The sequence below is a fragment of the Lathamus discolor genome, chromosome 22 (genome assembly GCF_037157495.1).
Source record: "Lathamus discolor isolate bLatDis1 chromosome 22, bLatDis1.hap1, whole genome shotgun sequence".
Taxonomy (NCBI): Eukaryota; Metazoa; Chordata; class Aves; order Psittaciformes; family Psittacidae; genus Lathamus; species Lathamus discolor.
The window spans coordinates 81,452-97,971 of record NC_088905.1 but is presented as its reverse complement, the minus strand read 5'-3'; the positions used below and the strand labels follow the sequence as shown (position 1 = coordinate 97,971).

Genomic DNA, 16,520 nt, shown 5'->3' with positions numbered 1-16,520 from the left:
TTGTGATTTTCGGTGAGAAAACTTGGAAACAGAGATTTTCCTGTTAAAAATATAGTACAGGAGGAGTCTTGATGAGCTCAAGTGTTAAACTGACCAGGAACATCCGATCGGTTGAAAACCCACGGGGAGCCCCTGGCTGGCTTTTGTGCAGGTCCTTTGTCATCCTCATGTGTCATCCCTGGTCTGGGAGCAGCAGGCACAGGGCACCCTGCAGCTCCTGGCTGTGGGGCAACTCCACCCCTCAGGCACCCCACCACCTGCCTTACCCAAACCCCCTGTCCTGCTGCCCGTGTCTCCCCGACGGACACCCCAAAACCACCCTGTGCCCATCGATGGAGGCTCCTGGGGCTGGACCAGAGCCCCAGCCTGATGCTTCCTGGGATGTGGTGGCACTGGAGCGCAGTGGAGGAGGCAGCGATGGGCAGGGAGCGCTCCCTGCACTGACCACGCTCACGCAGCAAGTTACAGCTGAAGTTTTATTTCCTTTAGTGAAAAATAACAGGGTTTCATGGGGAGAAAACGCCCCCAGCCAGGGCTCAGCCCCGGATCCTGCCCCCCGGTACGGCCGCGGCACGGAGCATCCCCAGGGCAGGATCCAGCTCCTCGCTGGGATGGAGCGAAGCCATCGCTGTGGCCGGGAGCAGAGCCACAGGACAGGAGGGGTTTGGAGCACCAGGAGGCAGCGGGTCAGTTGCTGGTGTTTCTGCTCTTGCCTCCAGGATGGATGCAATGCCCGCTGCATTCCGCGCTGGACTGCCCATGGCATTGGGAGCACTCACTTCGTGCCCACAGGCACCTCGCAGGAGGTTTCCATCATTGGCAGCTTATGGAGGGGCTATTTTCTTCTTTTTTTTTTGCCTTTTTTTCCTTTTTTATTAATAAAAACGGTCTTTATGTGTGAGCAGAAAGCCCCTTCCTCCAGAGTCTGCTTACAAAAGAGTTCAGAAAGGGTCAAATATTGACCAATAATGGTTTTGGCTGCGTTTGAATCTTGATTGTGGCTTCTGCAATGTACAGCAGGGAGGGGACGGACGGGCCGGGGCCGAGAAGGGGGACAAGGTTTTCCCTTAGTCAGTAGGTTTGGTGACCAGGGAGAGGGGCTGCGTCTGCAGCACGGCCAGAGCAGCCGGCGGGGACGGGATGGTGGCCGCGAAGGACGGAGGCGAGGACAGGAGAGCCGTGGAGGGCACCGAGGTGAAGGGGATGGGTCTGGAGAGGAGCGAGGGCGGGCTGCCGAGGCTCGAGGAGGAGGAGGAGGAGGAGGAGGAGGAAGAGGCAGCCTTGCCCGAGAGGAAGGTGGCTGAATGCACGCTGAGCCTGGCCTCTGGCTTGGTGGTGAGCGACAGCGGCTGCGCCTGCTCTGAGTGCGTGGCTGCCGGCGCGGCCGGGGACGCCAGCGCTGCCGATGGCGTGGCGGGCGAGTCCAGCATGCTGCCGTGCGACGAGGCGGGGCTGGCGCAGGGCTTCTCGGCCGGCAGGTACTGCACGCACGGCTTCTTGCTCTTGGACACCAGGGAGCCTGGAATGGGGTGGGATGGAGTGAGCGGGCGCAGCCCCGCAGGGGGAAAGGGGCTTTGGGGGGGGGGGATACTCACTGTCCGTGTCGTGGCTCTGCTGCTGCTGCTGCTGCGCCAGCTTCTCCCGCTTCCTCTTCTTCTTCTTGCCCTGGGCAGGGTTATAAAGGCCTCAGGTGGTTTGTGCCACCGGAGAGCCCTTGGGGGTGTTCGAAACAGGGATGAGGGTGCCCCTCATGGGGATGCTTCTGCAGGGACTCAGCACCAGCACCTCAAACACCAACCTCCATGAGCACAGCAACAAGCCAAACACCCGGGGAGGGGACACCTCATCCCACATGGACACCACATCCCACATGGATACCACATCCCAGATGGACACCTCATCCCACATGGACACCACATCCCACATGGATACCACATCCCACATGGACACCCCATCCCAGACACACACCTCATCCCAGACAGAGACCCCATCCCCGCTGGTCCCACATCCCCATCACTTACGTAGTTGTCCCGCGCTGACCACGTCGGGTAGAGCTGCGAGTGGAGCTGCCGCTCTTTCCGTGCCAGCTCGTAGTACTTCGCCTGCTCCTCCCGCGACAGCGAGTGCCACTGCAGGGGGAGAAGAGACCACGCTGCAGCCCCTGGGACACGCTGCCCTGTGGCTGCAGGGCTCCCATCCCGTTGCCACCTTGGAATGGCTTTAATAGACAGAGGGGAGACTGAGCTGAGCTCTTAGGCAGAAGCTCTTCCCTGTGAGGGTGCTGAGGCGCTGGCACAGGGTGCCCAGAGAAGCTGTGGCTGCCCCATCCCTGGCAGTGCTCAAGGCCAGGTTGGACACAGGGGCTTGGAGCAAGCTGCTCCAGTGGAAGGGGTCCCTGTCTGTGGCAGGGGTTGGAGCTGGAGGGGCTTTAAGCTCCTTCCCAATCCAAACCAGCACAGGGACACAAGGCCAATGCCAAGGGAAATGCCCATACCCGTCTGCCTAGGATCTGGTTGATGGCAGCACTCTCCTTCAGCGTGCACTCAGCCACCACCTTGGCCCTCATCTCCTTCATGTACAACATGAAGGCGTTCAGCGGCTTCTTGATGTGGGGCTTCTTCTCCTCCTCCTTCTTCACAGTGACGGGGGATTTCCTGCAATGAGGGGGGGGTCAGGACCCGCTCTGCCCCACACAGGGGATGAGCCCCTGTCCCCGGGGCTGCTCTGCCCCACACTCACGTGGTGCCTCCGGGGCTGACGCTGGGCTGGGTGGGTTCCTGCTTCACGATGGGCGAGACGATGGTGGGGTGCGGGATGCCCGAGGGGTGCAGCCCATGGGTCGGGGGGGGGACCATGTGTGGGGAGAAGCGGCTGGACATCAAACTGCAGCAGAGGGAGCGGGAGGAGACGGCTCGTCAGCTCCCCATCAGCACCAACAGCCCCGGTTCCACCCCAAAGCCTCCTGAGAACCTCCTTGGTTAAGAGACCACCAGCTCCATGGTGTAACACGGACCCAAGTGATGCTCTGAGCCCATGGGTTGGCACTTTCCCCCTACCCATGGGCACCATCCTCACCCTTTTGGGGGTATTTTTGGCCAAGGAGGCCACCACAAACTCCTAGGACTGGTTTGTGCCCACACAGAGCAAGGTCTCCCACTGTGGCATGAGACCCACATCCTCAGGGAAGCAGCTAAAATCCCGCCGCCAGCTCTGGGATGCCCAGGGAGGGTCCCTCATCCCTGCAGAGACAAACCTGGACATGGAGGCGTTCATGGCGAGGGCAGGGTAGGGGTGCCGGAAGCCGCCGGGAGGGATGGAGTACACGGGCTGCCCCTGCCTGCAAGCACACCAGCTTCAGTGGAGAAGTCACCCCTGCCCAGCCCCTTGGACCCATCTTCATCTCCCCATCTCCTCCCTTCCCACCGTCCCCATCAGCATCCGACTGCGTGGATAATGGGATGAACTGGGAAAAGGAGAAGGGGCTCACGGGACATGGCCCATCCTTACTGTGGCACGAGCCAGCCCAGCGGGTGCGGGATCTGGCCCACGGCTCCCGGTGACAGCGGGTAATAGGGGGGCAGCTCCGAGGGGTGCGGCGGCCGTGGGATTCCTGCCGAGGGAGGGAGATGAAGGGGAAGGTGTTAGAACATGGACACGGTCCCTGGGCACACGCTTGGGCTCCCAGCACCTCGTCTGCCCCCATGCACCTTGAGTACTCCATCTCCCTCCAAGCACCCCATCTCCCTCCAAGCACCCCATCTCCTTCCAAGCACCCCATCTCCCTCCAAGCACCCCATCTCCTTCCAAGCACCCCATCTCCCTCCAAGCATCCTGTCTTCCTCCAAGCATCCCATCTCTCTCCCAGCACCCTTCTGCTCACCAGCAGCACGGGGAGGGCATGCTGAGACATGGAAGGATCCCCACTCACCCCAACCAAACCTGAGGCAGAAGAGGACCCGTCCCCATCCACCGGCTGCCTCCCCTTCCCACCACCCAGGGCCCAGCTGTGGAAGCCATCGGGATGCAGCGGGACCCTCCAGCAGAGAGCCCCCCGTTCCCAGCACAGCTCGGGTCCCTTTGCTCACCCGTCTTGGGGTTGATCTCTGGTGAGAGGTGCCCGGGAGGTGAACCCGGGGAGAAGTGGTCGTTGCTGTAGGTGATGAGCGGCGTCAGCGGGTGCATGTGATGGGCGTGCTGCACCACCGGCACCTTGTTCGACTGCGGGCAGAGCACACGGGAGGGAGAAACCGACCTCACATCAGCATCACGGGGAGCTGGAGCGGGGCTTCCCCCCGGAACCCCTCATCCCGCTGGGGTCTGGCTGCTCTTACCAAGTGTGCGGGCGAGGGCGAGCGGCTGTCCTTCAGCGTGGCACCAGCGGGCACGTCCAGCAGCGGCCACTTCATCTGCAGGTACTGCAGGAGAGCCGGGGTCATGCCCTCCGCCAGACCCCAAACAGCCCCAGCTGCACGCTCGGCTGGGGCACCCTACCCATGGAGGACACCATGGGCTGGTGGCAAAGGGGTTTTGGAGGCACACGGGGCTGTTTTCAGCCCTATGCACCCCTACGGACCCCATGAATGGTGCCAAACCCCAAATCCCTGCTCTCTCACTGGGGAGCCACAAGCCCCACACCCCTCCCTGCCCACGCTGATGCCACCTTTTACCCTCCCACAAAGCAGCTCCCTGGGGCTCCAGCACCAACCTCCCATTGCCACAGGGCACAAATCCAGCCCCATGCTGCAGCGAGGGCTGGGGGGAGGCAAATCTGGGGCTATTGTAGGGGGTTCCTGCTCCCTGGGCTCAGCTCTGCACTGGACACCCCAAAGAAAGGTGCTTTGTGCCGCGGCTGAGGGGCCGGAGGCGTTTCCTGGCAGACGGCGCGTCCCTCGGGATGCCGGAGCTGGGGAATGTGGCCCGGACGGGCCGCAGCTGCGCACAGGAATTTCCCCACGTACAAACCTTCCTGATCCGAAGCAGCTGGAAGGAAAACCCAGCGAGGAGCTGCGGGAGCGTTAACCCCTCCGTGCCTGGGCAGAGGCTTCCCTGCCAGCGCTGCCTCCTGCAGGGACCCCAGAGCATCCTATGTCCCCCCTGCATTGCCTCCCACTTCCCCACAGCCTCCAGCATCTCCCCATTGCCTCCAGCATCCATCCTGCATGCCCCATCCCTTCCTGCATCCCCCATCCTTTCCTGCATCCCCCCTGCATCCAGCTATCCCCTCCTGCTTCTCCCTATCCCTTCCTGCAGCCCCATCCCTTCCTGCATCCATTCAGCCACACCTACTGCATCCCCCTGTTTCCCCCTATCCCCTCCTGCTTCCCCCCATCCTCTCCTGCATCCCCTCCTGCATCCCTCATTCCCTCCTGCATCTCCAGTACACCCCCGGCATCCATTCTGCATCTTCTCCTGCACCTCCAGTGCACCCCCCTCTGTCTCCAGCATCCTTCCTACGTCACCAGTATCGCCCCTCTCCATCCCCAGTATTCCATCTCCAGCCCTTCTTCCAGCACCCCTGTCCGTTGGCACTCGGTCCCACTCCACCAACAACCCCACAACTCTGGGTAAGCCACAACCCCACCAGCACGTCCCAGTAGCCTCAAAAGCCATGTGAAGCCCATCTGGAGCGTGCCGGGAGTCCATCAGCCACCAGGATGATCCTGCTGGAAGCCCCACTGGATACAGCATGATGCCAGCAAGCCCAGAATGAGGATTTCCTGTGAACCCAAGTGCAGGCACGGGGAACGCCCCCAAAACCTACTTCAACGCCTCAAACGGCTCACCCATCCCCATCGCGCGCACAGGGATGCTCCAGCACCCCTGTCCCGATGCTCCACGCACTCTCCCCAGGGAGATTCTTGGCACTGCCAGGATAACGGTGACAGGAAGGACCCGTCAGTGCCAGGGAGCCACAACCAGACCCGGCCCTTGGCCACTGCTCCCAGGGCCAGTTCTGGAGGAGGAGGCAGGGAGCCAGGGCTCGCTGGAGCACGCCTGGTATGTGAGCGCTGCCGGACCCGGGCTGCAGCCTGCACCGGGAGCCCCTGGGTCTGGCTGCCAGCAACAGCCCAGCACCACTGGGCTGGCTCTGCAGAGCCAAGGGCCACCAGAGCTGCTGTGGCGCGTGGATGGGGAGAGGGTTTAGCATTGAGATGCTCCTGGAGAGGCTCCCAGTGGCAGCGTGGCTGAGGCGGTGCCATGAGCATCCCCAGAGGCGGCCCAACAAAGAATCACACTGGTTTGGGTCTGCCTAAGAGCTCATCTCAGTCTCCCCTCGGGCAGGTTCAAGCCATTCCCCTTGGCCTGTCCCTACAGGCCCTTGTCCCAAGCCCCTCTCCAGGTTTCCTGCAGCCCCTTTAGGCACTGGAGCTGCTCTCAGGTCTCCCCTTCAGGAGCCTTCTCTTCTCCAGGCTGCCCCAGCCCAGCTCTCTCAGCCTGGCTCCAGAGCAGAGCTGCTCCAGCCCTCGCAGCATCTCCATGGCCTCCTCTGCACTCACTCCAACATCCCTGTGCCCATGCCAGGGCGATGCAGGAGATGCCCCAACATCCAAATGGCTGCACTGGGGCCACACACGAGATATCCCAACACCTCCATGGTGGTCCGAAGGGCAACGCACAAGATGGGCATCCCCAAGGCTGACAAGAACACCTCCCCATCCCTGGCAGTGCTCAAGGCCAGGTTGGACACAGGGGCTTGGAGCAAGCTGCTCCAGTGGAAGGGGTCCCTGCCCGTGGCAGGGGTTGGAGCTGGAGGAGCTCCAAGGTCTCTATGGCCACGCTCGGGTCCTCACCACCCCGTGGGGCCGGGGCAAGGCAGGAGATGCCCCCCGTGTCCCCGCCAGGCGCCCGTGGCTCCTCCTCGCCATCCCCTGCCCGCTGCCCCCCTCACAAAGGGGCTTTCTCGTCTATTCTGTAAGCGGAGAAGCCGCTGGGGGACGGCGGCGGGGGGGAAGCCGGGGGTATAAAAGGCTTCTTCTCATGGTGAGGCCGTTTCGGGAGGCCGGGGAGGGGAGAGGAAGGGGGGGACCCTTTCAAAATATACAAAGAGGGGGGGAGCTGGCGAACGGTTCAGTGCTAATGTGGAAAACTGAAGCCCCTTCCCCTCGGGAAGCGCGGACACAGCTCCCACTGTCCCCGCACGTGCGGGGCCGGCGCGAGCGGCACATTGGAGCTATTAGGGGGGAACAAAAACAGAAGGGAGAAAATAGTTGAAAATCGGTCACATTCCAGAGAGATTAGAGCAAGTTCTGGGTCCTCGTTACCAGCCACCCCCCAATTAAAAGCAGGGAGTTAACCCCTTCCCTGCCAGCCGGCAGTAGGACCACAATGAAGGCTCCTGTCTGTTCATCCATCCATCCATCCAACTGTCCATTCATCCATCCGTCCGTCCATCCATCCATCCATCCATCCAACTGTCCATCCATCCATCCGTCCGTCCGTCCATCCATCCATCCATCCATCCAACTGTCCATCCATCCATCCATCCGTCCATCCATCCCCTCCCCGGGTGGGTTGACCCCGGACCGTAGCCCCAGCACAGAGGAAGCGGTGGTGCTGGTGCTGGTGGCTTCTGACCTCCATGCTCAGGGAGGAGGCAGCAGCTCCATGGGATCCCCAATGCCCAATCAGGGGCTGGAATGAGCGGATTTCCTCTCCTCTTCCATGTGTGAGGCTCAATCCCGGCTCAGACGTTCTTCCTGGGAAGGGGGGAAAAGGTCCTGGCTGGTGGCAGGGTTGGTGCTGTGTGTCCTGGTGCTGTGTGTCCCTCCATTGTGTGTCCTGGTGTTGCATGTCCCAGTATCATATCCCCACATTGCATATCCTGGTGTTCCATGTCCCAGGAGTGCATATCCCGGTGTTGCATATCCCAGCGCTGCATGTCATAGTGTTCCATGTCCCAGGATCACATATCCTGGCATTGCATGTCCCAGCAGCTCACAGCCCAGGATTGTGTATCCCAGTGTTGCTGGTCCTGGTGTTACACCTCCAGGCTCTGCCCATCCTCCTGGCATTGCACATCCCAACACCGCACATCCCAATGTTGAACATCCCAGCATTGCGCATCCCAGTGTGGAACATCCCAGCATTGCAAATCCCAACATTGCACATCCCAATGTTGAACATCCCAGTGTGGTGCATCTCCACGGGATGGCACAAGCTTGTGGCAGCCTCTTCTCCACCAGCCTCTCCTTTTGGGATAGAAAAGGTCCATCTGGAACCTGAGCTGCCACTTTTCCAGGGAAACCCCTTTTTCTGGGATGAAAGCCTCTGCACCAGCCTCTCCCTTTGCCTGCGCTGCTCCATCCCAAAAATGTCCCAGCAGAGAAGAGCCAAATGATGCCAGTACCCAGCAACTTCATCCCATCCCACAAAGCCCCAGAAAGCATCCAGGGAAGCATCCAACCAGAACATTCCCAATATCCATCCATCCATCCATCCATCCATCCATCCATCCATCCCTCCCTCCCTCCCTCCCTCCCTCACACGTCACCTCCATCCCTGAGAGCAGCCTGGGGCAGGCCGTGGGGACAGGGACCCATCCCAAACACCATCCCCTTTTCCAGCCCAAATGCCCGGGTTTGGCAAAGCCGGAACATGGCCCCGCTGATCCCCCCCCGGCCTGTTTACACAGCTGTGGGATAACCATCCGCTTGCCCTTCCCCCTCCCGCCTCCAATCCAGCCCTTTTCCCCCAAAATCCATCCCCAAACCCTGCGGGGGAGGTGGGAATGGCCCATTTTCTGGGATGCTTGATGGAGCCCCCCAAAACCTTTTTCTGGGTGTTGGATGCTCCACAGCATCCCAAGAAGCAGCATCTCTGGCTTGTCTGGGATAAAACCAAGCGGATTTGGCTCCCAGCAGCTCAGGGGGTCAGAGGAAAATGGGAGTTCTGAGGGAAAAGGGTTTTCTCGGCTCGAGGCATCGTCTGATCCCACAAAATTCCGCCTGGGAGCCAAAGGCTGGCAAAGGCCCAAATCTGCCCCAGCAGGAGGTCCTGAGGCTGCAGGGGAGGATGGGGGGGGGGGGGGGCTGAGCCCTGGAAAGGGAGAAATAGAAGAGGGGAAAAAAGGGGGGGGAAGGAAAAAAGGAGGAAGGGGAGGGAAAAAGGGAGGAAGAAATGGGAAAGAGGGAAGAAAAAGAAGGGGAAAAGGGGAGGATAAAGGGTGGGGAAAGGGGAAGGAAGGGGGGGTAAAAAGAGGGGAGAAAGGGGGAAAAAGAGGGGAAAGGGGGGAAGCAGGAAAAAGGGAGGAAAGAAGGGGGAAAGAGAAGGGAAAGAGGAGGGAAAGGGGATGGAGTGGGGGGAGAGAAGGAAAGAAGAGGAGAGCAAGAGGAAAAGAGGGAGCAGGGAGGGGGAAAGGTGATGGAAAGGGGGGGAAGAGGGAAAGGAGTGGGAAGAAAAGGGGAAAAAGAGGGGAAAAAAGGGGTGGAACGGGGCAAAAAGGGGGGCGGGGCAAAAGCTCCTTCTCAAAGGCCACCATGGGCCACGGGAATTGAATCCCACTCAGGGACTTGGAGCAGGGCGGCCGCACGCTCGCCACCGGGATTCCATCCCTGGGCAGGAATGGGATGAGGGAACCCGGTCCCTCGCCCTCCCTCCGAGCTCGGACCAACCACCTCCATGGCAAGGAAAAGCACGGAAAACCAAGGAGTATCCCAGCCCCTCGCACATCCCGCATCCCCGCACGGAGCCACCGCATTCCGCTTCCCCGCGGATAATTAGGGAGGGAGAAATCCCAATTACAGCTGGGATTTACAGCCCCAGAAACAAGCCGTAAATCCTCACCCCTCCTCCCAGCGGCTCCCAGCCGCTTCCCAGCCAAATCTCCTCCAGATGTTGCCAGTTTCCAGCTGGAATGAGCCCTTTTGCGGGGTGTCCTGCGCCCCTGCATCCTGCCCAGGAGAACCCCAAGAATTCCCAGTGGGATTCTTCCTTTTCCCACTGGGGTTTTAAAGGGCTGTGAAGGGGTGCAATGCTGAGGCCCAGGTTGTCCCCATGGCTCCTGGTGTCCCTTCCCAGCATTCCCAGAGTGACACAAACCAAGCCAATGGCTTTGGGGACATGGATTTAGGGTAGGAGCAGGTGCTGGGTGCTTGGGACCCCCCACTAAAGGATGCTTGACCATTCCCGTGATGCTTCCCAAACCCCTCAGCCAGTGGCACCAGGTGGGAAATGCCAACAGCACCTGGATGGGAAACCAGGACAAGGGGCTGGATGCTGGAAAATGAGCCCCGCAACATCCCCATTTGGGATGAGCTTGGAGAGGCGGTGCTTAAAGACGACCTTATCTCAAGGTACAGCCCCTCTGTCACCACACCGGGAATGCCAGGGAACAGCCTGGACCCAGCTAAGGCTCCACAGAGGAAAGGCAGGATAGGAGGGATGGAAGGAAGCAGGACAAGGCTCACAAGCAATACCAAGAGCCAGCTCCCAGGAGCCTCATCCTAAAGCAGGGATGTTCCAAGCATCCACCACCCATGGGTACCTGGAGCATCCTCCACACCGGGATGCCTGGAGCATCCCTGTTGCTTGCAGGAGCCATGGAACAAGCTGGGATTGGACACACCAGGATCCAACTGACCACAATTCCCTCCCTGAGCCCCAAACCTGGCGGCAACAAGTTTTCCCTGCTGCCCCCAGGCTTTTGTATGCAGCTTTCAGCTCCCGTCCATCACGCTGAATGGCTCCATTCATGCCCCAGCGGCTGCATCCGCGCCGGGGGGATCCCAGCGGGTGCAAAGGGCTCATCCCACCCCGGCAGGAAAAATCCCACCGGCTCCAAGCCCCCCCCTCCCCGAGCATCCTTGGACCCGGGGGACGTGACACACGATGTGCACCCCGGGAAAGGGTTTGAATGGGCTTGTGCATGTGTAAAAGAGTGCATGCAGGGTGTTGGAATGATGGGAGATGTCCCTGGAAGCCACCCGGGGGGGGGGAACGCGGGTGAGGAGGGTCCTGCTGCTCCCAATGGCCAAGGAGCTCCTGATTTTGGTGGCTGCCACCTCCGGGTGCATCTCTGCATCCTGCCGGGTGATGCTGCACCCAGGCTTGGGGGAGCACCAAGGCAGCGGCACCCATGGGACACTTGGGGGTCCTTTAACACCCCAGACAGCACCCACGGGACAGCAGCTCACCCAGCAGCACGGCCTGCCAGCCTCCCCTGCCCTCTGCCATGCTGCATGGGGGGCTCCACAGGGATCAATTCCCAGGCTCTGGGGACTGACCCCAGGGCTCAGGGATCGATCCCCAGGGCTCAGGGACTGATTCCCAGGGATCAGAGATTGATTACCAGGGAACAGGGACTGATTACCAGGAATCAGGGATCAATCCCCAGGGATCAGAGATCAATTACCAGGGCACAGGGTGCCAGAGCTGCCAAAAACTAACCCCATAAAGAAGTCATGGAACCGCACATCACCATCACCATCATCACTATCACCATCACTCCTTCCTCATCCTCCTCCCTGGTACCTTCCCCATCCCATCCCATTGCCCCCTCAACCCTCGACCCAAGCCTGGTGAGACGGCGCAATCATGGCCTTCCTCTGCCCTTATCCCTCCTCTTCCTCCGGCCAGGATGCGCCAGGCGCTTCGTTCCGGGTTCCTCTTTTCCCTCCCGCTCCCGCCAGTGACTTCAAGGAAGGAAAACTAATGAAAAGCAGCTGCTGGGAATAGCAGCGGGATGATGAATGCGTGTTAAGTCCCCTTAACAAAACCAGGTCTGATGAGAGTCGCCCGGAGCACTTACTTCATTGCTTTCATTTGGGAATCGTGTTGGAAAAGGGAGGGAGGAGGGAGAAGTTGAGGGGGGGTTAGTGAAAACCTCCTGTAGGTCTCATTTAGCCCCTCCAAGCAGACCTCAGGGTAATTAGCCGAATGGCATAATTAAGGAAGAGACACAAAGGGGCCATTGTGTGCAGAGCCTCGACAGGGGAAACTGAGGCACAGGCTGGGTTTGCTGCAGGGAGGGATGCAATGGGCCTGGCTGCTGAGCAAAAGAAGCCCAGGAGTGGGAAAAATCCTTTGGTTTTCCTTCCTATTTCCCAGGTGGGGATGGAAATTGGGAGGGGGGGAATCCCAAAGAAACCAGTGAATACCAAGGAAGTGCCCGGAGCGCAACCGGCGAAGGATGCTGAGCCCCCCTGCATCCCAACACCTCCATCCCACATCCCGCTGGAGCACGAGCCAAAGCCCTCCCCACTCTGGCGGAGCCTCCGGCAGCACCCGCCCGGCGTTGGGAACAAGCCCTTTTCTTGCCAAAAACTCGGAATTTGAATCATTTTCCTTGGCAGCCGCGCGGGGCCAGGATGGATTTTCCTTTGCAGACAGATCTGCCTCTGTCCCGCACCGGGATCGGGAGCTGGGCTCGGGAATGGGGGGAACAAAGCCGAAAGGAGCCCAAGTGATGCTTTTCTCCCTCATTTACTTGAGGGCCACAACCCAATGATGCATTAATGACACCAGAGCATGGATGACTTCGGCACAGGGAGCTGGTTGGGTGCCTTGGCTGCATTTAAATCCTTGCCTCCAGACTGGAATTCCTGGGATTAAGCTCCTTGATTTGGGATGGAACCACAACAACCCCATGTGAGGTTGGTCAATATCAATGCATGGTCCCACCCTCACCTCCCTGGTGGTGCTGTGCCTGGTTTGGGGATGCTGAATGTCCAGTTCCATCCCTTTCCCAACCTGGAGGAGGATATCCCGGTCTGATTTTGCCCCACTATGGATCCAGCTTGTTCCAGGGTTGGGATAAAAGGCACCAGCTCCAAATGATCCTGATGGGATGGATCCAGCGTGGCGGCAACAGGGGTTTGCATCCATTCCACTCATGGTGCCCAGAGCTTTTCCTTCCCATCCTGCCTTGGGTAGCTTCCTATTTTGGGGAATTGAGGGGTGATGATCCCAGGGAGCCAAACTCAGCCTCGGGAGTCCTCAATTCCTGATTCCCAGTGCACCCATGGGGAAAAACAGGCTAAAATGCTGCTCTGAATGGCAATGCCAGCATCAGATCCTGCCAAATTCCAACCCCACCTTAGAGAGGCCTCAAAATATTCCAGAACAGTGATGGCGGGGAGTGGGAAATCCCAAATTCCAGTGTCCTGAATGGAACCAACACCGGTGATACCAGAGTGGATTAACCGAAAGAGCTGGAGCATCCCGTGGCTTCAGTGCCCAGCAGCTTTGCGCAGGGATGGAGGCGCTGCTCCAGGTTTAGGCATTGTGCTTCCACATTCTGAACTCATTTTCCAGGTTTCCAGGTATTTTGGAGCACAACAGATGCAGAAGCAACCGCTTGCCTGCTTGTTCATCCCAAAAAGCTCATCCAGTGGTTTAGCTGCTGCCGTGGCTATCCCAGCACCAATGGAGCCTCTCCCAGCACAGATTCTTGGGATTTGGGGATTTTTCCCTCCGAACTCTTCTCTTTTCCCACTCAGAGCAGTGCGGTTCAAGCCGCAGCCCCCCCAGGGATGCCGCGGCCACCGGGATGGCCGGATCCCGCGGATCAGCTCATTTCCTCCAATGGCTGCAGGGGGGAAAAAGAAGGAAACGGGAAAACAGAAAGCTCCCGGGGCTGCTCCCGCCACCCTGTGCCGCACGTGTCCGGTCTTGCCTCGAAGCTTCCCGGGATGAGGGCGGGTGGCGCCTGGATGCAGAATAGGCTCGGGATGCTGCGCCCCATTGGATCCAGGATGCAGGATCGAGGATGATGTCCCAGCCCAGGCTCCCCGGTAGTTGGTATCCCAGGATCCAGAGGATGGGGTTTGCTGAGTGGTGCAGAGCTCGGGGGGGTTTATTCCATGAAATGGGATACGGCGCAGCACAATTCCCTTTCCAGACACCCCCCAGTTGCAATGAGACGCAACGTGCACCCCCAAACCCCCCCCAGTTTGCCCCCACCACAATGCTTCTGCACTCATTCAGTGCCCCAGGCTCAGCTCTGCACAGGGCCCGATGGGATTCGGCCCCAATCCGGGGCTTTCCCATCCCCACTCATCCCCCAACAGCATCAACACCCGGGATGCAACAGCAGCTCCTCTCCCAGCTCCTTTTAATTAATCTCCTTTTCTGGGATTCATTAAATCATCGTTAGCGGCCGGGTTCGACGAATCCCAGTCCCTTTTCATTATCCCGTTTTCCTTGCCGGTATTTGGGATCGTGGCCAGTTGTGCATCATCTCCAAAACGTATTCAGACCAAAAGTGATAAACTGGGAATACAACCTTTACCCAGCTCCTGGCCAGCAGCCAAACTGGGGAGATTTCTCTAACACATCCCCTGTCCTCACCATTCAAACCAGTTACTTCCAATAAATCCCAAACAAATCCCAAACACATAGAAAACTCGCCACACGACACCACTGGGAAGCTGGACCCCAACCGGGATTTTAAGCCATTTTAACTGCACTGATTTTTGCCCTCCGTTCCATATTACATATGGAAACGCAGCTTCCAACAGGGCAAAGGATGGGCTTTGATCTCTCTGGTGCCACCAAGGGAGAAATCCACCCGGAAAACTGTGATGCTGCAGCCAGGACTGACGGGTACCACAGCACATCCCTTCCCGGGATGGGGAAACCGAGGCAGGGAACGGGGTCCTACGGCTAAACCCGGTTTAACCCAGTGTCTAAATTCACTTTAGAGCTCTGAATTCACTTCGAGTTTCTCAGTGAGGCTCATGGCCATGGACCAGGCTGGAGTTTGGGATGCCCTGGGTGCAGAGGGTTGATGCTGAGGTGTGGGGGGGAGGTCAATCCCGCTCTCCTTTTTACCCCCCCCCCTCTTTTCCCCTCCCCAAATCCTCACTCCATTTGCTTAATCACTTTCCTAAGGGCCAGACAATGTCAGCCCATTGAGAGCTCCAACATCAGCCCATTGAGAGCTCCAACAAGTAGGTTTTCAATGAGAAAAGAGGCGCAGCTCAGGGTCAGGTTTCAGGGCGCGGACCCCCCCCAGACTCACCGACACCCCCGGGGGGTCCCAATACCAGCGAGGGGGTAAAACAGCTCAACGTAAGGGGAATGGACCCCTTGGGGGTTGCCAGCACCAGGCGGTCGCTTCCCTTCGGGGAAGTGGGCTTTGAACATCCCAGAAGGGGTCTTGGGGGGGCCGGGGGGACACTTACAGTGCGGGCGCCACCGGGGGACAGGGCTCCGTTGGTGAGGTAGGGGCTGCCCAGCTCGGGGAGCATCAGGAAGGGGTAGCCGGGGTAGGGGGGGCCCTTAAAAAACCCCCCATCTTGCTGGCGTCTGACCACTGGGGAGAGAAGGAAGGGGGGGGTCAGGAGGTGGTGGAGTTGGGGGGACACACAGGGGGATAGGGGTGCTCCCATGGGGGGGAAAGACGGGACGGGGGGGGTTAGGTGAAGGTCCCTCTGCGGGTGCTGAAGTCCCCTGGGGGGGTCCTTGGTTCTTCACAAGGAAGGGTCCCACTTGGGGAGTCCCAGGTTGGTCTCTCTGGGGATGCTCAAGTCTCCCGAGGGGGTCCTCTTGGGGGGGGGGGGAAATCACGCAGGTCCCTCAGGATGGTCCTTGGTTCTTCAGGGGGGCCCAGCAGTGGGGTGGGCGCAGTCCCCTTAAGGGGGGGGCCCCAGTTGTGGAAGTGGGGGGCATTGGGCTGTCGGCGAGGGGGACCGGTCGCCCCCCCAGGGGGTCCCTTGCTGCATGGGGGGTCCCGGGGGACGGCTCCGCGGTGGGGGGCAGACACGGATCCATCCGTGTGAAGCGATCGGGGGCCGGTTACCGGGGGGGGGGGGCCCGGGGGGGCCGGGATCACTGCGGGGGGGCCGTCGGGACCGGTTCCTCCGGTGGAGGGGGGACACGACACAGAGGGGCGAGATGGGGGGGAGGGGGGTTGGACATAGGGGGGATGACGGGGGGGGTTGGACGGGCACCGGGAAGGGGTTGGTTGGACACGGGGGGGTCCCGGGGGTCCCGCCCGCAGTCGGGGGCGGAAACAAAGAAGTTGCGAAGTGTCGGATGGTCCCGGGGGGATGCGGCGGGGGCCGGGACCGGGGCCGGGACCGGGGGGGGATGGGGCCCGGGGGGGCCGGTACCTTCTGCCAAATAGTCCCGCGGCTTCTGGAAACTTTCCCGGGGCTGAGGGGGCCGCTCCGCCTGCGGGGAGAGCGCGGTGAGCGCGGCCGGGAGCGGGTCCCGCCGCCCGCCGCGGCCCCCGCCGCCCCCCGGCCTCACCTCGGGGTCGGAGCCGGAGCCGGAGCCGGAGCCGGAGCTGGAGCCGCGGTTCTCGGTCTCGCTGACCAGGGAGGACTTGAGCTCGTCCAGGTCCCCGTGGGCCGAGCCGCGCCCCGCGCCCTTGTCCTGCTCCTCGCCCTCGTCCTGGAAGGCGATGAGCTCGTCGGGGGCCCCCAGGTCGTCCCCCGCCGCGGGTTCCAGCTGCGGCATGGTGGGGGTCCGGCCCCGCCGCCCCGCTCCGGCCCCGCAGGGCCCCGCCGCCGCCGCCGCCGCCGCCGCCCGGGAGGGTCGGGAATGCGCGGGGCGGCGGGGGGAGGAGGAGCCCGGCT

The 16,520-nt window shown here is 60.6% G+C and overlaps 1 protein-coding gene across 1 annotated transcript; it reads right to left on the bottom strand.

Annotated features, from left to right (window-relative positions):
• Positions 1-462: 462 nt before the first annotated feature.
• On the bottom strand, positions 463-16,459 carry TCF7L1 (transcription factor 7 like 1). The gene is made up of 12 exons (XM_065659066.1): positions 16,192-16,459; positions 16,053-16,113; positions 15,123-15,253; positions 4,332-4,415; positions 4,086-4,218; positions 3,508-3,610; positions 3,254-3,337; positions 2,740-2,883; positions 2,495-2,654; positions 2,022-2,129; positions 1,596-1,665; positions 463-1,519 (listed from the first exon to the last, which is right to left on the bottom strand). The coding sequence occupies exons 1-12, from the start codon at positions 16,399-16,401 to the stop codon at positions 1,068-1,070; spliced, it is 1,740 nt and encodes a 579-aa protein (XP_065515138.1). The 5' UTR covers positions 16,402-16,459; the 3' UTR covers positions 463-1,067.
• Between the last annotated feature and the right edge of the window lie 61 nt (positions 16,460-16,520).

Coding starts and splice junctions, on each gene's coding strand:
- TCF7L1 (XM_065659066.1), bottom strand. CDS start 16,401: ATGCCGCAGCTGGAACCCGCGGCGGGGGACGACCTGGGGGCCCCCGAC. Junction 15,254..16,052: donor GCGGGACTATTTGGCAGAAG/GTACCGGCCCCC, acceptor TTCTCTCCCCAG/TGGTCAGACGCCAGCAAGAT. Junction 4,219..4,331: donor CGCCCTCGCCCGCACACTTG/GTAAGAGCAGCC, acceptor CTCTGCCCGCAG/TCGAACAAGGTGCCGGTGGT.